This window comes from Diabrotica undecimpunctata, chromosome 7 (assembly GCF_040954645.1).
Source record: "Diabrotica undecimpunctata isolate CICGRU chromosome 7, icDiaUnde3, whole genome shotgun sequence".
NCBI classification, from domain to species: Eukaryota; Metazoa; Arthropoda; class Insecta; order Coleoptera; family Chrysomelidae; genus Diabrotica; species Diabrotica undecimpunctata.
The window spans coordinates 51,748,022-51,770,533 of NC_092809.1; the positions used below are offsets into that span (position 1 = coordinate 51,748,022).

Sequence of the window (22,512 nt, forward strand, 5' to 3'; positions counted from 1 at the left end):
AGATCACCTTGTCTTGATCCGAAAACAGGTTTCACTTCTATCACCACTTTATTGTTTGTACTTGTTAGTTAGTTATGGACATTTTCAATAATTTTATCAACTTTTTTGATATTCCTAAATTTTGGAGATCGGTATACAACTTTTTCCGATCGATAGAGTCATACGCCTGTTTAAAATCATTGAAGAGCATGTGGAGTCCTAAGTTTTGTTTGTAACTGTTATTTTGTATCAATTTTAACGTAAATATTTGATCCACTATCGATCTTTTTGCTCTAAGCCCTCCTTGGTATTCACCATCTATGCCATTTTCGTATTTTTTCAATCGATTACGTATGATCTTTGCTAATATTTTACACACAACATCCAGTAGCGCCATTCCTCTGTAATTGTCACAAACGATTCTGTCACCTGTCTTATTTTTCGGGAAAATTACGGCATTACTCCATCTCTCTGGCATTTTCCCCTCTCTCCACACTCTCAGTATCAAATTACATAGCTTTTTTTACAGTGTGACCCCTCCTTCCTTTAAAATTTTCGCTGGGATTCCATTATTTTCTGCGCTTTTACTGTTTTTAAGCATTTTATTGTTTTCTTTATTTTCTGTTCTGTTGGTTCCTTTACCTACTCCTCATCATTATCCTCTGATTGGCCCATTACCTCATCTGTTTGCATCTATTCTTCATTATTTAGCGGTTCTCCAAAATATTGTGCCCATCTGTTTATTTGTCTGCAGTGTTTCCAATGAGCAGAAACTTTCTCTATTGTTTTTAATTTTCTTTCCAAATATTCTCTTTTTTTGCCTGCAGATTCTTTTAGCTCCTTTTCTTTTCATCTCATGTTCTGTAATTGTTTCTTATGTTCTATTATTGTCTTTTTCCAACTTTACCTTATTTTTTAGCATTCGTGCTTTTTTACATTCCTCGTCGGACCAGTCTTCTTCTCTCTTCGCTTCTGTATTGCCTAGGCAAACATTAGCTGCTTCTGTCATTGATGTTTCGATTTTACTCCATTCTTCTTCCAGTGTATCAGACATTAAGTTGTCTTCCTCTAATCTTGCGCAAATCTCATTTTCTAACCTCTTTGCCACTTAAGTAAGGCCACGGTATATCTCTTTCTGTCTTTTAAAACATTTAGTTTGACAGGTCGATCTTGTTTAAGTTTGGCTATTACCAATACATGATCACTACTAGCATCTGCACCACTATAACTTCTGCAATCGTTGATGGCTCTGGCATGTTTATTTTTTATTAATATGTGATCGATTCGAGTGTTGAGTTGATACAAATTGTATTTATAAAAATGTGAGCGCGGTAACTGAGAACTCAAATCGCCGGTTGTTGCAAGCGTTATTTCTGAGAGAACAACAATTTATTTTAGAGAAAAAGTGGTAATAAATATTTTTGTTTAAAATTATCTCAGATACATTTCTTGTTTAAAATATTTTTTCTACGACTTGCAGATTCTTGGTAAATCGATGATTTTTGTGTTTTTGTGTAAAGATAAGGGTTTTGAGGCGAAGCCCGGGAGTAGGAGTGACAAATTCATTATAAATTTAAATTAATATTAAAGTTAACTATTATTCCATTAAACAAGTCTAAATATTGGATCCAGAAGACAAAATAATTTTTGACTGATTGTGTATAACCCAATTTCCTGACGAAGCCCGTTTTACGAGGGATGGAATAAATAACTATCGCAACTCTAACATTGAGACAGATGAAAATCCTCATGCACTTCGGGAGTTTTGTTGGAACTATTAATTTTAAGTAAATATTTGGATAGGAGTAACAGACATGCAGCTAATATGCATCATTGTACTGACAGTTGTCGTGTACTTTTTTTTGCAAAATGTTTTACCCAATCTACTAGCCAATTAAGTCATCCTAGGTATAGCTAAACCACAATTCTCAGTTGCTGGTTGACTATTTCATATGGAGTTGATTGAAAGGAAAAATGATGTTTTGAAAATATATAAATATATAAATATACGATAAATATAAGACGTTACAGACAAAATCATTTATTCTTGTAACATAGATAGAAATGATTCTTTAACACTCAGGAAGGCATGTGCATTTTATTTCAGAAAATCTGCAATAAATCTTATGAATTTTTACTTTGATTTTCGTTATGTCATTTTTAGTCCAGTCATCAGAGATTTGACCTCTAAAAACAAGAAATAAGCTGAATTTAAAAAGAGGCAAAAAAGTTTACCATACCTAACTCCCCGGCTTTCTTCTAAAACCCTCCCTCTTACTGGGAGGGGGGCGTAAAAACATATTTCAAATTTAAAATCTAGCTGAGATAATTTTAAGAAATTTCTATTTAGAATGAACAGTTTTCTTAGAAACAATGCTTGAAGCGATCCTCGATCATGAATGTCAGCTACGAGCACAAAATCAATTTTAAATAAAATTTGTATCAACTAGACGGTGAAAATTCGATATCTCTTGATCAGAGTGCCTTATTAAGAGCGTAGGCGCAAAATTTTGGGCCAATGCTTTTTAAATGCATTCATTTTTTTCGAATCCTGAGAAAACTAATAAATATTTTTGAAAAATTTAAATGCATAATGAAGTATTGCATTATTACTGAGGGCCGAAAGTCCCTTAGAATAAACAAAAAGTTTTTTTGAATGAGATATTTGAAATTAAAAATTACAGTAGATTTTCTCTTCTTTTTCACCCCTGTAACTTATTAAAATAAACATTATAGAAGTTTTCAGGGACCTTAATGTAATTTTTATTCTGCGTTTAAATTTTTCAAAAATGCTTATTAGTTTTCTTCGGATTCGAAAAAATGAATGCATTTAAAAAGCATTGGCCCGAAATTTTGCGCCTACGCTCTTAACAACAATCAAAATTCTTTTTAAAAGTAAGGAATGCAGCTTTCGCGTATTTTGCCGCAAATGAACCAGTTTCTATAAATCTGTTTAATATATAAATGTTGCACGATTTTCGCCATTTTTTACGATTCTCATGAAATCAATGAAATTTATCACCTTCATTGACCGGTCGCTTTGTTTTTTTTATTGCTAGAGCTTAGTCTTCAAAACCTATAACATTAAATTTCAATTTTAAGTTTGGGCAACAAATAGTAGGCATTTGAAATATGCCTAAAAACAGCTGAATTTAAACTTTCACATAACAAACGAGGCACGTCACGGGAAATGCCTCCAAGATGACGGTATTCGGTGTAATTTGTAGTTGGAAACGTACTTGTATAATCCGAAAGAAGCAGTTTTAAACGTTTAGATCGTTTGTAAGTTGAAAGTTTAAATTCAACGTTTTTTTAGGGGTATTTCAAATGCCTTGCATTTGAAATACCCCTCATTCGACCTCATACACCTTGAACCGTACAAAGTGGAAGAATACCTTCAAGCTGACCTGTAGGGAGACTGAGGGCTCTTATCTGAATCTAAATGTCACTATTATTATCCTTATATTTTATTATTACTTTTATGTTAAGTGTAGGTTGTTACAGCAACCATTACAAATTATAATTGACACCATTCTCTCTATTGATAATTTATATTTGTGTCTAACTTGTGAATCCTGAGAATAAACCTTTTTCCTATTCTATTCTATTCATTTGTTGCCAAAACTCAAAACCGAAATTCCATGCTATTAGTTTTAAACATTAGGCTCTAACAATGGAAATTTTATGACCGCTCAATGGAAGTAATACATTTTACCAATCTCATGATAATCGCATAATAAAAAATGGTTCGTTTCTTTCAAACTTTTAAAAAATTTAATCGTTTTGCGGCAAAATGTGAAACTTGCATACAAAGGCTGCATTCTTTGTCTTTAAAATCCATTGTGATTTTTGTCGATAGGATACTCTAATCAAAAAATATCAAATTTTTACCGTCGAGTTGATACAAATGTTATTTAAAAATGTTTTCTCGTCCGTAACTGACATTCAGAAATCTCCGGTCGCTTTAAGCGTTGTTTCTGAGAGAACAACACAAAAAGTGCTAATAAAAATTTTTGTTAAAAATTATCTCGGCTGTATCTTTTAGTTGGGTTGTAGGGGGAAGTCGGGGGTAGGAGTAATAAACTTTTTTTTTGCATATTTTTGAGGTCCCAAAATTAACATTATTGGCAAAATTTTGCTTGTTCGTATGATTTTAGAGGTTTAGTGGCATTTTCGTCTCTGACTACTGGAGTATTTACATTATTTTGCTTTAAATATCAGAAATTATTGACTTGTTGATTGCTACTTAACATGTCTGAAATAGCATTCTAAAATGCAGTTGCAGAAGGTGGCATACAAATGAATGGAATATTGATAAATAATTTAAGTTATGCCTATAAAAAGGCTATAACTGCAGACAGTTTAGAGGGATTGCAACAGATCTTGGTAAGACTGTTTAGCTAATAACACGAAGAACTTGGTAGTAAACGAAAATCCAAATCAACCAATACACGGAAATGTATACAGACCAGAAATAATTAATATCCACAATAATAATGAAATTACCGTGGTTGGCTGTATACCAAGAATCAAAAAATTGTATTAAAAATCATTTATAAAAGGTATATAATTAAAACTCCCTATCGGGCTACATCACAGAACGTTTTCGGACTAAAGAGCTCATCGTCTGTGCAAAATTACAGACAAGTATACATAAGACAAGCCACTAAATACCTCGGTAACAACTCTAAAGAAGTTACAAAATTTGATTGTTTTACATTATTGTTAAAAATAGGTTGTAATATTAAAGTATTTAACAGATATCCTGTATGGCAACGTCAGCCTCCCAGACCTTGTCTGAGGATCAGCAACAAACTCTATTGGGAGGAACCTGCTGACGTTACCATGCAGGATATCTATTAAATACTATAACATGACAACTTATTTTTAACAATAATGTAACAAACAACAAATTTTGTATTTTCCTTTAGGGTTTTTACCCAGATATTAAGTGGCTTGACTTATGTATACTTGGTAATTTTACAATAATGATGGACTCTTTAATCCGAAAACGTTCTACGATATAGCCGTTAGGGGATTTTAATTATATACCTTTTAAAAAGGATGTTTTCAAGTTCAAGTGATAAGAATCCTAATCTCCACTTAGAAATCAAATTCTCGACAGATCGCTGGAAGTAAGAATCAGCTTTGAAAAGTAAGACGTATATTCCACATTTTTGTATGGGTTTGAAGCATTAACGCTAAAAGTTGGCAGCCTGAATAAAATTAGGGTATTTTAAATGTGGTATATTGAAGAATATTGCGAATACTTTAAGATGCCAATATCACCAACTTGGAAGTTTTGCGTCGTCTGGACAGGGAACGTACACTAGCCGAAATTATCAAAAAGCAGAAATCTGCATATCTTGATCTTACAATGAGACACAAAAGATATCACTTCCTTCAACTAATAACAATGTTTAGTATTAAAAGTACACTGACCAGGACGCAGATAATGCTCCTAGCTAAAGAATGTACAAGATTTGACTGACTCGGACTTAAATTGTTAGCTGAGGAGGACCCTCAGGGCCCTAAGGTAGAGAAAAAATTTAATCAAAGTGTGTTTTGGTTAAATTTTAATTTTTACCAAAAAAGTTTTAACAAACTGTGAGACAAATCAAAATTTCCTGTTCAAATGTTATGACAAAAAGAAATATCAGTTAAAATTCATAACTTTCCCATCATTAATCTATGGCAGCAGATATATTTAATGTGTTATAGATACGGTATTAGGTATGCATATATCTATACAGCTGCCTATACAGATGTGTATATATGGTTCTTAAACATCAGTGTTAGACAAGAAGTAGACAATTAAGCTACAAGAACACCAGAGCGCTATAGTAATAAAAACATTTAGAAATAACTATAATAGATAAAAAAAAACTAAAAAATTAATTAGGCAACCATGGAAAACAAAGCGTAAGAAGACTGCAACAAAGATGGTGTCATGACTTTAAAAGAACCAAATTGATACCAGCTAGCCCAGAATAGAAAAAACTGGAGAGCAATGAGAGAGGCCTATATCGAAAAGATAGAAAATGCTGAAGAAGAAGACCAATATGTACACGAACTTAACTCCAAATACCAACAAGATATATATTCTAGATATTTTTTCACCTATGTAGTAGCCTACAAAGGTTTCATCTTCCCTGTCAAGCATAAACGAAAACAATTTATTAATTACCGTTTTCTGTTCTTTGTACTAGACGAAATGTGCACACAGAAACTTAAGCCAAAAAATTTAATGGGAGATTTTGGAGAAGAATGGTTGATTTTCTTCTTCATTTAGTATCATATCCTCAATAAAAGTTGGTGATCATTCTGGTCCGCATATGCTTCAGTGAACCAGTTTTTCACGTTTATCTATAAAGATTAGTTTTTGATCTGCATCCACTGTTTGCAAATATTAATACATTAATGAGAGACGCATCATCCTGCAATAACATTACATTTAAAATGATGTTATTTTATTTCTCCCTGTTTTTGAGAATTTACACGTCTCTTCTCCGTACAGCAGGATATTAATTTGATTATCATATCTGTGAAAATGGTATCTGAAGCTTGTATATCTATGAAATGTACTTATTAACAACATATAATAAATAAAAACATAAATCAGGTAAAAAAAATGATATCCCTATATCAAAACCTAACAACTATCCCAGAAGAATCTTTATATTATACTCCATGGGGATTAGACATGTTAAAATTAAAAAGTTGGATGGTATGATTGAGTGCAGGAGGATTCTGGAAAAATTAAAAAAGTAATGTGCAAAATTGGCAAGGGTCAAAGGAATGAAAAATGATGAACAAATCTGGGAAGCTCAAGGCTTTCCTTTGGAGCTTTAACACCATTTATGGTGACGGCTATCTTGTTGATTTGTATTACGTCTATGTCATTTTAAGAAAACAGCATAAACCAGATTACTTGTTTCAAGACAAAAAGAGTGGACATTAATATGTAAGTACTGTTTTAATTGCTTGTTACTAGAAATTAGATCGATAATAGATCTGAGATAGTAACGTATTGGGCCCTATTATTTATTGCTTTAGGGAGCAATTCTAAGCAGTAGTTATGCAGCAAGAAAATTTACTATGATGATAATATTGATTTTTTGCAAGACGGTTTTCATTGTTTAAAAAACAAATTAAAAGAAAAATGCAGCCTAATTGAGTCTTACATGTTAGTTTAAGTTATAGACCAAACATTATTCAAAAAATAATTGTTCATTTTAATTTGATATTTTATATTTTTAGCTTAATATATATAATTAATATAATTATATATTATATATATATATATATATATATATATCTATATATATATATATATATATATATTATATATATTATATATATATAATATATATAATTATAATTTTATAAATTTTGTCCAATTATTACATAAAATCGAAATATTTGTATTAAATAAATACTTAACCAATAAACAAAAATTACTTCTTAGAATACGTATAATTTTATATAAATAATAAGAAAGTACGAACCAGCAGAAAGAGGTAGTACCCCAACATATTCGCAGATCTTCCGGTACGCGGAGTATAAACAAACTATAAAAATGTCTCACGCACCAAAATGCACTGTCCGCAGTCGCAAATAAACACAAGCACTAACCTGAGCAGCTTTTCCGATCTGTATACCTGAATAGTTCTTTCTAATCCGGACCGCCGATCCAAGATCCTCCGGTGCCCATGCGAAGGAGAGTCGAGTTGAAGTTGCGAACGTAGGCGTGCCCCGCCACAGCGGTCGGAGGTCGAGGCACAATGCAAGGTTGTGCGTGTAACGCATGAAGTCATTCGGGTGCATCTGTGCGTTTATGTAGGGCAGAAACGTGCAAAAAATTTGCATATCATATGGCTCCCAAAAATATTTTCTTATTGATACTTATTAATCAAAATTAAGTACCCGATTCATTTACTTCTTTAATTGTGTAGCTAAAATATCGTTAGTGTTGCAAAGGATCATAAGTCAAGAAATTAAAGTTTTGAGAAAAATGGAGATTAAGGTAGCGATACTTTTCAAACTTTAAACAACTTCAAAGTTTAACAAATGTAACAAATTTGATGTAACAATGATTTTCGAAAATTATGACAGTTATGTCCATTGACACAACAAAATAAATCTACTTATCGCTCTATCCACCAAAATAGAAATGACCGTAGACCTGAGTTTTACTCTATTGTTACAAAAATAAAAACAAATTATATTTTTATAAAACTAATTTTATTTATATTAACCTGCACTACCACAACTACTACCAACATATATCCTAGCTATATAATATTAAAAGTTCGCAAAAAAAGATCAAATTTCTTATTACAAACTACTAATCTGCATCCAATTCACCGTCATCTTCGACAGAATCAGGATTTACGTCATGTACATCACTTTCGCAAGGTAAACTTTTGTAGAAGTCATAAAAAATTTCAGATGTAAGGTAGTAATTCTATTAAGTTTTATTTTTTCTTATCAGAAATAGCTACAAGGCCTTCATGACAAAGGTTTGGAGTCAAAGACACTGTATTGCGGCCTCTTGGCTGAAAGTTGACTTTCTTAAAAGGTTTAAAAGGATTTAATGAAGTTTTATAATAAAGAATTAAACACTGGTCTTTGTTCTTTCGTACCACTTTACATTTCTCCAAACAAATTTTTCGCCTTCTTCGTTCACTTTCTTTTGCTGTAAAGAATTTTAGACCGCAAAGCATAATCATAAAAGTCTTCCCTTTATATTTCTTTCACGACAAATGGCTTCCCTTTTCCTGTTTGTCTCACTAGTTGCATCCGGTCATAAGGATGATTTATTGAGGTTCCATATCTCTTTCTAGTTCTCTCTCTGCGATAAGGAACTTATGGTCAATGGTTTTCAAATATCGGCTGTTTTGTAGTAACTTAAAAAACATTGCCATAGCGTGTGTATTCTTATTTTGACCACCACACGTATCTGAGTACAATATCATGTTGGTAATATTCGTGAAGGTCAACAAGATTCTTGTAAAAGCATGAACCAATTTGATTACCACCTCTTTCGAAAATTTCTTCGTGCCACATATGATGAAAAGATTGTCTGATAATATAATCATGGACAGTAATAATAAAGGTCTACAGTTGTCTTTTATACTCCGATTTGAGCCACTGTACTGATATTTTTCTTACCTTGAATATTTCATTAAATATTTCAGTTATTATTTTTATTTCTTCTGCATTTAATAGCTTCAGCAGTTCTGCAGCAATTTCATCAAGTCCCAGTGCCTTTCCATCCCTTATTTGTCTGACGGCTGCCGTTATTTCTTCTGGTAGGATTTCAGGACCTAAATTTTCTTCAATGGTGGGTTCTTGTATTGTTCTAAGGTCGTGAAAAAGTTTTTCCAAGTATTCTTCCCATACTTTCTTTTTATCTTCCTTGATTTACTGCTGCAAAATATTTTAATTATGATTCGACAAAGAACGTTGTTTTTACACGACAGTGCTGTAGTTTTTCATATCACACTTTTTTTATTCACAATCATGAAATTTAAATAACTTTCCTGCGAGGTGAATAGGCAGCGGCAACCGTTTGAACCGCGATCACAAGAATTGTCAAAAGTTAATTTTTTTATGCGCGAATATATAGAAAAACCTTGTGTACCAGAAGCCTCTAACAATGCCAGGTGATATGAAAAATAAAATAAGATAATCTTCGAATAATATTGATCTATAAATGTTAAGAATGTGGTTCAGTCATTTAAGTATCGATTAAAAACTTGCACAGACGTTGGAGGTGGACATTTTGAACAATTACTTTGGACTTATTTCCTTTAAATCACGTTAATTATTACATTTATTGCATGTTGTCATGGTTTATAATTTGTATTAATTATCTACAGTCCATCTAATTTACTTACCGTTGCACGTCATTATCAATGACAGAGATCGAAGTTGACATAGTTGTCACAGTATAAAAAAATCCTGAATCCATTTTAAATCAAAAAGATTGCAAAAGTGGATTATACAACAAAACAAATTAATATTTAATGTAAATAAATAGAAACAAAACAAGAGTTAAAAAATAATCTTATTAAAAACAATTTGAGCCGCTTGTATGCGTCGTATAAAGATTTAAAATGGAATACACAGATATTTATTTTATTTTATGTAAAATGTAAAATAAAAAGTGTCAACACCGCAACTGTCAAATAAGTGTTACCAATTTATGCCAAAATATCATCTTCGTTCGATTACAGTTACAGTGTGTTCCGAACAAATGTTCTTCATAAAAACGCTTTATTATGCATTTATACAAATTAAATGAAACATATCGTTGTGCATTTCTTTAAGTTAACATTAATAGAAATCTTTAAATATTATTTCTACGCGTATATAATAAAATATGTCTAGTGGCTGTAATGCCAGTGTACTCGGCAAAGTGATTCTAAAAAAGCACACCTACCGCCTAAATATTTCGTGTTGGTATCATGTGACCTCACGGGCTATAACGCGATGTGCAACGGTAAGTAAATTAGATGAAGTATATTGACTAAAAAGAATCTTGTTATATTATTACATACGACTAAGTTATTTCTACTTAAAAAATTTATTGTATTTTCAAAGTTTGAAAAAAATTACAAATATCTACAGGAAGTTTCAAATGCGATGAAAAACAATAAAAGTCCTCTAGAAAACAGAATAGCAGCAGAAAACTTAAAATATGAAGGAGACTATTTGAGAGAAAAAATCTACAAACTGATATGCCATATATGGGAAGAGGAAATAATACCTAAAGAGCGGTGTAAGTCTATAATATACCCAATACATAAAAAGGGAGACATGTAAAGTTGTAATAACTACCGAGGAATAGCACTCCTAAAAGTCACATACAAAGTACTGGCAACCATACTAAAAAGAAAAATAGAAGTGTACACAGAAAATATATTGGGCGACTATCAAGCTGGTTTTAGAAAAAATCGATCAACTAGTGATCATGTAATTATGCTAAAACAAGTTCTCTCTGGTGCATATGAATACGACATACCGACCCACATTCTCTTTGTGGATTTTAAGGGTGCTTATGACAATGTTGGTAGATCAAAACTGATAAAGGTACTACACGAGTTCAAAATCCCATCTAGGATAATCAGACTGGTACATGACGCTTCGGAGCACTACAAGCGCAGTTAAAATTAATGAAAAGAAGAGCCAATACTTTAGAGTTTAATAAGGTGTAAGACAAGAGGATCCTCTATCCATCACGCTGTTTAATGTGCCCCTTGAAAAGATAATAAGAGACAACAATATGAAGAGAAGAGCATGAATAATATTTAATAAGACTCACCAGTGTCTAGCCCATACCGATCATGTTGTACTTTTGGCTAGGAGTAGAAAAGAATTAGCAAAAATAGCTAAGAATCTTCTAGAGGGCACAGGAAATATGAGATTACAGATAAATATAAATTAAACAAAATACATGGAGCTGAAGAAAAAGTAAAAGAAAAGCAAAAAACTAAATATGGAAATTGCATTAGATAGAGAAATTCTGGAAATTAAAGAGGTGGAGGATTACATCTATCTAGGAGTTCTTGTGACAAATAAATGCGAAGAAGAAAAGAAAATAGATCTACGAATCGCAAGAGAAAAAAAGTGTGAAAGCAGTTTGCAAAGAATAATAAAATCGAAAAAGCTATCGAGAACTACAAAAATAAGGCTGTATAAAACTATCGTGCGACCTACTCTAACGTATGAGTGCGAGACAAGGGTGTTAACAAAGAAACTATCTACAACATAAAATTGAAATATGGGAACGAAGAAGAATTTTTCGAGGTAAGTTGACAGAAACAGGATGGGAGTAAAAAATAAATGCTGAAATTTATGAAATATTCGGCGAAGTGAGAATAAGTGAGTTTGTCAAAGCTAGACGATGCAGTGGCTAGGTCATCTTGTTAGAATGGAGGACAGTAGAGAGGTAAGGAACATAGCATAGAGAACACCAAAAGATAACAGGAAAATAAGCATACCGAGGAGAAGATGAAGGGAAGCAGTTGCGGAAGATCTACAAGAAAAAAAATAGAAAGGGGGGGGGGGGAAAGCTAGAGACAGAAGAAGATAGACGAGAATTACTAAGTTATGGACCTGAAACGGTCAGCTACAAGCTTTTATATATAATAATAAATATAATATAAAATAAAAAAAAAGAATAAGAAGTTCACCAAATATTTTAACTAAAAAACTAACTACGGACTAGAAAGAAGTTATTATATTTGTAGATGAGAACAACGATATGCTGTAAGACAGAGATGAAATATTGAAACGGATAGAATGAGTTTATTTTTTTACTTATTGCTAATATTTGATTGTCTGCATACTATTATTGGGGAACAATCAATTTATGTATAATATTTTACTTAATAGTTTCTTGCAGGAATTTGTACACGTCATAAAATACACGTTATGGTATTTACCATAGAAAACTGACAATTAATCGTTTAATCAGCAGTATAAAGCACGTTAAACGGATTTAACTATAAATCATAGTTACCTAAAGTTACTTTAGCCGTGAATGTGTAATTAAGTATCTGCTATTTTCATTTATTTGATGTATGTACATATGCGATATAACTACGCTTAAACCATTCTCTTACGACAGCTTAAAATTTATTATTTAGGTGCTAAATTACGGGGAATTTCCGGCAAAATATATACTTTAATCTATCACAAATTTATGGCATTTTCAATATAAATGTATGGTTCCTAAAAAGAAAAGTGTGGTATTTATTATTCGTATATAGCAATTCAAATCCCAATTCGTACATTTTTGCCATTCAATTCTTCACAACAATTCTTTGCGATTTCGGTCTTTAAAGCTTTAATAAAATAATATAGTAGTCGCTCTTTATTGTTTCAAATAGTCAATCAAAACATTTACTCGCGGGTCTTAAAATACCATAACCTTTCCACCTTGTTACGTCTTTGATTGCTTTTGACGACTTTCCCCGGGTGCTATCCAGTTAGATGCCGATTTAATTCCGAAGTGAAGTGATGGATCCATATTTCATTCATTATGATATACTAATGCAAAAACTCTAAATTATTCCAATTAAACATATCCAGACAGCGTCGAGACTAATCAATTCGTTGTTGTTTTTGCTCTGGTGTAACACAAAGGCGACAGCAATTTTCAAAAACAGCTTTCTTATACCCAAATGTTTGTTTGTAGTAGTGAAAACGTTATTATTTGATAAATTAGGAGTATCAGCTATCTCTTACATCTTCACTTTGAGATTATCCATATTAATTTTCAGAGCGCTTATGGGTGTCGGTATCGGTACGACCGCGTTTGATTTCAGCATATCATCGCTTAATGGTTATAATCGATGGAGCAGAGACCCTTCGTGAGCTATTCCTTATTTTTTCTAATAAAAAAACAGTGATAAATCAACACACGAAATTGCTTTGAACCCATTGTTTATAAAAATTACAAAAGAAGCGTTAATAACAAAAAATTTTAACATTTTGCTTTTAAAGGGTTTTCTTCTTGATGTGCCTACCGTGACGAACGTTGGCGATCATCATAGAAATCTTTATCTTATTTTCAGCAACGCGAAAAAACCGCACAGATGATGTGTTGAACCAGATTCAGGGGTTCTTTAACCAGGATGTTCTTCTTCTTCCTGGACCTTGCTTTTCAAATATTTTTGGTTTTAGGGTGGCTCGTAGGAGGACATAGGGTAACGGGTACAGTTGTTGGCCGGTCACTAGTGATTGGCCACTTTCACAAAAATCCGAAATATTAAGATTTTCAGAAAATATAAGGAAATAAATTTACTTGCATTAAAATATGGCAATATTGCTGTATATTTGGTCTAGCTATCATCTCTCTCAGTTAAAATTATCTAGTTGTTACGGCGTGTGTTGTTTGAAGCTTAACAGGTTTAAGAGTTTTTTAAAGAATTTGTTAAAGAAGGCTATTCACGAGGTGAGTTATATTGGCTAATAGTATTATGTATCTGGGTATATTAATATTTTATGGCGATTTAGTGGGGTACATCTTACATTATCAGTGGTTTTAATATTTAAGTTATGCATTTTTGGCGGTAAATTTGAGTGGCCAAGCATTGTATCTTAAATATGTCCGTATTATAATGATTGGCCTGCCGGCCAATTACTGTACCTACTTCGAATTAAAATATTTATTATAAGTTAGACTTTTTCAGCCTAGTTTTGTCTAAAATACGATATTTTAAACATTTTTTCTCATTTTTTAAGGCAATAACCAGTGGTTGGCCGACTGCCAATCACTAAACCACAGGGTGGCCAATAACTGTAATGTGTAATAAGAATATATTTTTTGTCTGGATTTGTATTTATAAAATTACAATCGTTTTAGTTGTTATAAAATTAATGCTAATTAATTTATTATTACTATTACTAATTTAGTAACATTATTACTAATAAATGATTTTTATTTTTAGAATCAAATATGCCAAATATCCGGAAAGATTAAACGTATCACAAACAATATACAGAACAAGATCTTCAGTCTGCTTTTCAGGCCATCGAAAATGGCATGAGCCAACGAAAAGCCGCTGAACAATTTAATGTGCCAAGAGCAACATTGCAGTTTAGAACAAGTAAAAAATTTAATGAAAAAACTACCCTTGGTCCCAATCCTATTCTTAGTTTGGAGGAAGAGAATCGTTTAAAGCATTGGATCATAACATGCCAAGACAAAGGTTTTCCGGTAAGACTCGGTTAAAGGTTTTCTTGACGCAAATCCACGTGCAAATCCTTTTACTGACAATCGGCCCGAAAGAGGTTGGTATAGATCCTTTTTAAAGCGACACCCAGATTTAAGTTAGAGAACTCCAGAAGCAGTAACGGCAGCAAGTTCAGCTGTGTCTGAAAAAGATGTAAAAAAATGGTTCACCGGTGTTCAAGAATACTTGCATCGTAAAGGTTACATTGATATTCTTCAAGACCCTTCACGTATTTTAAATGGCGATGAAACCTGCTTCCTCTTATTTCCCAAAAATAAACGAGTGTTGGCTGTAAAGGGAAGCAAAAATGTGTATCAAATAGAGCATCACTCCAAAGTTAATTTGACGGTTATGTTTACTTTTACAGCATGTGGAGAAATAACAGCACCAATGATTATTTACCCTTATAAACGAATTCCTAGCAATATTTTAAATACCGTTTCACGAGAATGGGACATAGGATGTAGCGATACGGGATGGATGAAGAATGAAAACTTCTATGAATACATAGGAAACGTCTTATATAAGTACCTAGTTGCGAAAAACAATAATTTTCCAGTTATTTTATTCGTTGATGGACATAAAACTCACTTAACCATTCAAACTAGTAAATTATGTTCAAAGTTACAAATTATTTTAGTGGCCTTATATCCCAATGCTACCAAAATTATACAACCTGCAGATATTGCTGCATTTAAACCATTAAAGGCAAATTGGAACCGGGCAGTATTAAAGTTTAGACGCGAAAACTCGAATTCAGTGATTACCAAAGAGAATTTTGCATTGGTACTAAACACAGCCATTAGTCAATTAAAATCAGATTCCATAATTAATGGCTTTAAAGCATCTGGATTGTATCCATGGAACCCTGAAGCAATAGACTATTCCAAATGTTTAGGGAAGATCAAAAAACCGCATAAAGGTATTAATCACACTATTTCTGTGAAAAAATCAATAATATATGAAGATTTTGTAGACACAGTTGCAGCCGCAAAAATATTAGAATTTCAAAATTTGGATAATTGCGAAGAACTAAGTGGAGATTCAAAATTGCTCTTTAATATATTTAATTTATTTCAACATACCATAGATCTATCCACGATTCAGACCACAGAGACAAGTGTAATCACAAATGATATACAAGATACCTCTACCCAGAAACCCATATATCTTCAGATATTACACTTAACCCTGTAGGTGGCAATGAAATCATATGCAACTTACAAGATATTCCTGTTATTACAGAAGAAAATCTACTTTAGGATTTTCGAATTCAGCTTCCAGAAAATGTTGATATTACATATAATATAAAAGATGTCACAGAAGATACAATGACAGAAGATATTCAATCGACAGCCAATAATAATCTGCCTTTAGTTAATTAAGACAACTCATTATCTAAAGAAATTGACACCTCAATCAACAAATTCTTTTTTTGGCCAAAAACCCCAGAAAGAAAGGGCAAAAAGCAAACAGAAAGGTTGCCTTTCGTGCTCACTTCTTCAGATCATCAAAATGCAGAGAGGCGTAAAATTGAAGAAAAAGCAGAACAAGAGAAAATAAAATTAGAACGAAAATAAAAGCGAGTTGACGCAAAAGCAAACAATAAAGGTAAAAAAAAACAGGGAAATCAAGATGAAAGTAATAAAAAAAATTGCCACAGGAGTCAATTCCTTGAGCAAAAAATGTCAAGCTGTTGTGAAGAATAAGGAAAATGTTACAGTAAATACAGTTGATATTGCAGATACAAATATTTTGAAAGCAGATACACTTATTGATCATACAATTAAAAGCACTACTTTGAAAAGTGGAGTTAGAGTACATATACCAGATGTTGTTGTCATCAAAGAAAAGCAAGAATTGTCACGAAACCAATTTACTGATTCTGTAGAGGAAAACGTTAATCTGCCCACAATTGATAACATATTTTTTGATGCCTGCAACAATATAAATTCATCAAATTTGATGACTATATCCCAAAGCAAATGTACAAATTTGGAAACCAGCCAAGAAAAACGTGCTGGTGAGTCGGCTAAAAGAAAGTTATTTTTTGAAACTGAGGGATATCCAGAACATGAAAAAATACAAATTCTCTCAGATATAACGGTGAAACAATCAGACGACACCAACCCACCTGTAAATAACCTTTTGTATACAGGATTGTGTTATTCTTGTTCCTATAATATATCTAAATCAAAAGTTGGAATAAAATGTCTATTTTGTGTTAAAGGCTACCATATTGGTATTTGTGCAAAGAAACAACAAGAAATTAAAAACTTAAATAGTTTTGTGTGCCTTACCTGCACGAACAAAAAAAGAAAATTAGGAATTTTATGAATGGCCAATGACTGTAATTCTATATGCCAATAACTATATTTGTATGGCCAATAACTGTGTACTTCTGTAAGTTTTCAAATTTGTGTTTATTTTAATATACATTATTATTTCTGATTAAAATAACTTAAGTTTTTATGAAATCTGATGTTTCATTACTATTAAAAAACCCTTACAAAATATTTTACTTTAAAAGATACCAATTTACAATTTTAATTCAATTGGCAATTTCTTAAGTGGCCAATCACTCTACCCGTTACCCTATTTAGATTCATTTTGCATAATATATTTAAAGTACTTGTAGCTTTCGAGATTTAATGGTGTTTACTACCTCTCGGTTCTATTTTAACTGTTTGAGACCCTCTTTATCATTAATCTGGTCAGTTAACGGGATCTTGAGTATTCTCTATTACAGTCACATCTCAAACGCTTCCAATCTTTTGCACATATCTTCGTGGTCTCAAAGTCTATGACATTATGATTAAACATCATAAAACAGAACAAAGAAGGCGTAACATGGTAGCATTCCTACTTTTACACAAAAATAAAGATTTTGGCTTTTAAAGAAGGCTTATCTAGTTTAGGTAGATCTAGCTTTTCTAATGCGCGTTTTTATCTTCTGGGATATTCTTTATTTATTATGGTGTCGAGGTACGTAGAGGATGGTTTTGAAGGTTGAAATTACCGAAATGTCATGTTATTAATTCATTACAGTTGCCACGGTATAGTTAGGTCCGGGACCTAATGACTGAAGTGTTAAAATATTGACAAAGGGACAAATGATTTTGAGCAGCAAATATTCATTGAATCCTATCTTTTATACGAAGAATTAGAAAATTTTTGGCCAGGTAATACTCTTGGGTAAAAAATTATGTCGTGTTTTATTTGAAGCTGCAATATTTATAATGAATAAAGAAAAACGTCTTATCCCATTACAACATATTTTATTTGTAAATGTAGTGTGAGTGTACGTATATCTTAACACGAACAAAGTATGATACGTGTGGTACTTTACCCAATTTTTGCTGTGAAAAACTTATGCTTCATTTCAACACAATTTTTCTTTGTGAAATATTAATTACTATTTTAACTATTTTATTGGTTCGGACTTGCTTAGAAGATATGGGTGAAAGATATGGGCTTCATACATAGGGTGAAAGAATGGAAGCTATGTTAAAAACAATAGGAGAAGATATTTTAAAGTTAATTACAGCTTAACTTACAGAAAATTATAACAAACACAATGGATCGCGCAATTAGAGCGCTGAATGGTCAGTGAAATGTTAGTTTCTGACACCCAAAAATAATTATAATATAACAAATAAGAGATAGAAAACTTCTTCAGTATACCAGACAGATTGGAAGGTCCCGATATGGCACCCAACCTGGCTACAAATTAGTAAACTGTTCTGAGAAAATGTCAAATATTCAAAACTAGTAAGCTGAAAGGAAGGATAGATTAAAATAACAACAAACTAGGCCAGTCAAAAGTAAACAAGCTGGTGTTCAATTTTTCAATGTGAAAAATAATGATGTATTTTGCTTTATAACAAATCCTGTAGTCTTAACCTAAATATTAAATATTGTGTGACTTGGCTTCTTCTACAATATTTCTCAATTCATTTTTGTTTTTGCTTATGCTCTTGATTTTTTTTCCAGTTTTTTTCACATCTAAACTTTCGCAATTATCTGGTTTTCCCATCTTGTCTTCGGTCTTTCTCGTGGTCTGCCATACTGGTCTCCATATTTTATTGATAACTGCTTCTGGATATCTCCTTTCTAGATGTCCCATCTATCTAAGTCTCTGTACCTTGATAAATATGACAATGTCTTCTCCTTACAAAAGTTCTTCTACTTCGTAGTTCATCAGTTTTCTAAATTCATTATTACCTAAGTTTAGTGGGTCTGCTATTCTCCGTATAATTTTTCTCTCTAAGGTCCTTAATCTTTTTTCATCTTTCTATGCCAGGCACATTACTTTAGCACCATATGTAATTATCGGTCTAATTGCTGCTCTGTAAATTTTAAGTTTAGTATTCTGAGTAAGCTTTTTATCTTTGAGAAAGTTTTTCCAGTAAGTTTTGTTTTCTGCCAGAATTCTTTCATTAGTTTCAGCAGTTAGTTCCATTAATGGATACCCTAAGATATTTACCTTTTCAAACTCATATTTCCAATATTTAACCCTAACTACTCTTGGATGCTTCCTTGCACAACTTCGCAAATTCTTCTTTTAAACTGTTAAAGTTTCTGCTAATCAATCGTATGATGTCAGCGTACGCCACAAGTTGCGATGTCGATGTTATAATAATTGCACCTTTCATTTCAGTAGCTCTTATTGTTTCTTATATAGCGACGTTAAATAGTGACGTTGATAGAGAGTCATCCTGTAGTACTCTATCAACGTCACTATTTTTTTACAACGTATTTTTGGAGATGCTGTTATCTGTTATTATTGTTGCCGTCGATTTCTCTATTGTTATTTTCGTAATATTTCTGAGTTTATTGGGATATCTAGGTTTTTTATGTTTTCAATTAGGTCGCGTCTTATTAGGCTGTCGAATGCTGGCTTGAAATCGATGAAAATGATGTTTAAGTCAATATTTTGTTTGTAACGCTTCTTCATTGACTGTGTGATTATGTATATTGCGTCTATTGTTGACCTTTCTTATCTAAATCGCTTTTGGTATTCTCCTATTTTAGTTTTAATTTTATTTTTAATATTGAGGTGTGTTTCTTCTGTACATTCGTGAGTACTTTCTCTAGCCTTAAATAAATCTTCATAATGTTTCTCCCATATTTTGACATCAATCTTAACTGTTGGCTTTTTCTTGTTTTGCGATTTTATATATTTATAAAGCTTTACATTATTCTTGATATTTACTTTCAACTCTTTTATAAGTTAATCAATCCATCTATTTTTTCTATTTGTACAGCATTTATCGAAGTCTTTTTTTCTTCTTTTATACTCTCCCAAGTCTGCTCCAGTTGTCTTCAGCCATTTCTTTCGTGCTAGGTTTTTAACTCTGTACTATTTATTTTTTAAGCGAAGCTCACGGAACTAGCGCCACGAAATGGTATCGTCATGGGTAGCGTCATTTTTTATATTAAAGTAATTTTATGTTCTCCGTCACTAAGACATTCAGTTATTGCTTAATTCCTTACAGTTTGCTTATTTGCATTTTATGATGTATTGCATTTGAGGTTTTTCGGGATGATCATTTTGAAGTCGAGTGAAAATTCAAATGAGAAGGTATCAATTATTACGTTTTTTCTGCATTGACCAACCCTGTATTTAGACCTTTGCTATGAAGTTTGTGTTTCAATAATTTTCAAATGTACTATAGCAATTTATATAAAAGCAACCTTGAAGAGTATTTACCTTCTTAAAAAGTAGACTCCCTGAAGAAACGAAGAATGATAAAAAGGTGGTCTCATTACAGAGAAATTAAATAATCTGCAAGAACAGCTACGATGTCAAAAAAGATTAAAAGGGGATTTATGAACAAATTAAGTACAGACAAGGCAAAAAGCTCGGGTTTGTTGAGAAAAATATTCCCATGAGATTTTTTTTGTTTGCATAATGACTTCCATGAAATACCTCAAAATGAATTTTAAGAGGACGCACAGGTAAAAAGTTGTTAAAATAAAAAAAAAATTTAAACAAATCATAATAAATATTTTTTTTTTGGCCCGGACAATTTTTTTTGAATTTTTTGGATTATTCTGAACAAAATAGCTTTTAAAGCTTTTCTGTAAATTTGATCGTTTTTGACTTAAAATTAATTTAAAACTAAGAAAAACGCAAAAATACGATTTTCAAGACTCAAAAACACGAGTAAAAAACTATTTTTACATTTTATTTTTGAATTTAATTATTTTTGAATTCACCAAGGATCTAAATTTAAGTTCAAACAAACCTTGTTTTACATTTATATTTTTACATTTTTAAAGCATTATTTTGAATCGTTAATGAAGGGCTTATGATAGGACGGGCGATCGGGCTGCAGCGTGTATAAGACTGAGGAACAAGATCTAGGTCACAAATTTTTGCTGGTGTAGATTCTAATTGTACAAATAAGCGCCCGTTCTGCCATATGCGTTTTATTATTTAATAAAAAACAATGATTTGGCAGTTTTTATGCACAAAGCATGTTATTAAGATGGTAACGCCCGGAGAGCAACATAATCCAGCCATAGGGCCTTTGTCCCGTGGGATAAATGTTGCTCGATGAACCTAATCATCACGTAACGGCCCGTTCACACATGGGAGTCCGTTTTACTGGTTCGTTTTTAATGGATACGTCATAAATTTATGACCTGTACACATGCTAGGCACCGTATAACGTTCAACGGATCCGTCATTACTGGATGCGATGTGAATAGAAAACTCGCAGTGTATACGCCGCTATTCTACAAGGATGGATGCTGTCGTGTTGTATTGGTTCTATCGCCGGAGAAGGAAGAGTCGACGTTATTAGCAGCATCCATTTATGGCCCAAAGATCTAGAGAGGGTCCTTACAGTTTACTTATGAGTCAGTTACGAGGTAACGACTCGAAATTTTACAATTACTTTCGCATGTCAATGTCTACTTTTGAGGAACTTCTTAAACTATTGGAAAAGAATTTAAAAAAGCAAGATACTCAAAGGAGGAAAAGTATCTGCCCAGAAGACAAACTAGCGATATTTTTAAGGTACGTACTTTTACTTTTAAAACTCAGACAGAGCTACTAAAGTAGCATCACTCTACACAGATTTTACTGGCGATAGTGCAATATCAGTAGGCTGTGGTGTGCTAGCATCACTGTATACAGATTTTACTGGCGATAGTGCACTATCAGTAGGCTGTGTTCTGCTAAAATAGCCCTGGGATTGTTAGTGACTAGCACCAGATGTTTTTGTATAGGCTGACCACTCATAAATTGACTGGTCAACTCTCCTATGTTTAATATTTTGTAGTAGGTTTATCACCCCTGATTGTAATTCCAAAGTTTGGTCATCATCAAGCAAAGCCAAGAACGGCAAAATACCTTTGAAGAACGATAAATTGCAATCATCCTGCTCAATTTTTTTCGGTTTTATCTGATAGTCAATGTAGGACATCATTTTGGCATCAATTTCATTAAAATTTCTTTTGGCTGGTACTCTGCGTTTAGGCAGGGGAGCTAGACTTTGTTTGTTCTTTTGACTGTCATTGTCAAGTTGTGTAATTGTAGTCACACTGTCATCTTCATTTGTAGGTTCATTCGATGTCGTGGTGTCCTCTCTGGTGTGTTCTTCAGTTTGTTTAGCAGAGGCGCTTTCGTGCGTTTCACCAGCAGCAACTAATTTTTTCCAAAACAGCATCTCATTATGGTATTTGTAGGGCTTCGTGTTTGACACAGCGGAACCAGACGTCTTGCAATTCTTTTTATCTTTTAGTGTTCTCACCTAGGCATCTCTCATCTGTCTCC

The 22,512-nt window shown here is 32.5% G+C and overlaps 2 protein-coding genes across 2 annotated transcripts in view; one reads left to right on the forward strand and one right to left on the reverse strand.

Moving 5' to 3' along the window:
• The window catches only part of LOC140445339 (uncharacterized), a 212,583-nt gene extending 204,845 nt beyond the window's left edge, over window positions 1–7,738 (reverse strand). Inside the window, exon 1 of the mRNA XM_072537312.1 lies at window positions 7,488–7,738. Coding sequence (XP_072393413.1) covers window positions 7,488–7,514 — 27 coding nt within the window. The 5' untranslated portion in view covers window positions 7,515–7,738. The remainder of the gene's footprint in view (window positions 1–7,487) is intronic.
• Window positions 7,739–11,917: 4,179 nt separating this feature from the next.
• LOC140446370 (uncharacterized) lies at window positions 11,918–15,923 on the forward strand. The gene is made up of 3 exons (XM_072538913.1): window positions 11,918–11,935; window positions 14,522–14,710; window positions 14,829–15,923. Exons 1-3 carry the CDS (start codon window positions 11,918–11,920, stop codon window positions 15,921–15,923), a joined length of 1,302 nt encoding a protein of 433 aa, XP_072395014.1.
• The last annotated feature ends 6,589 nt before the right edge of the window (window positions 15,924–22,512 follow it).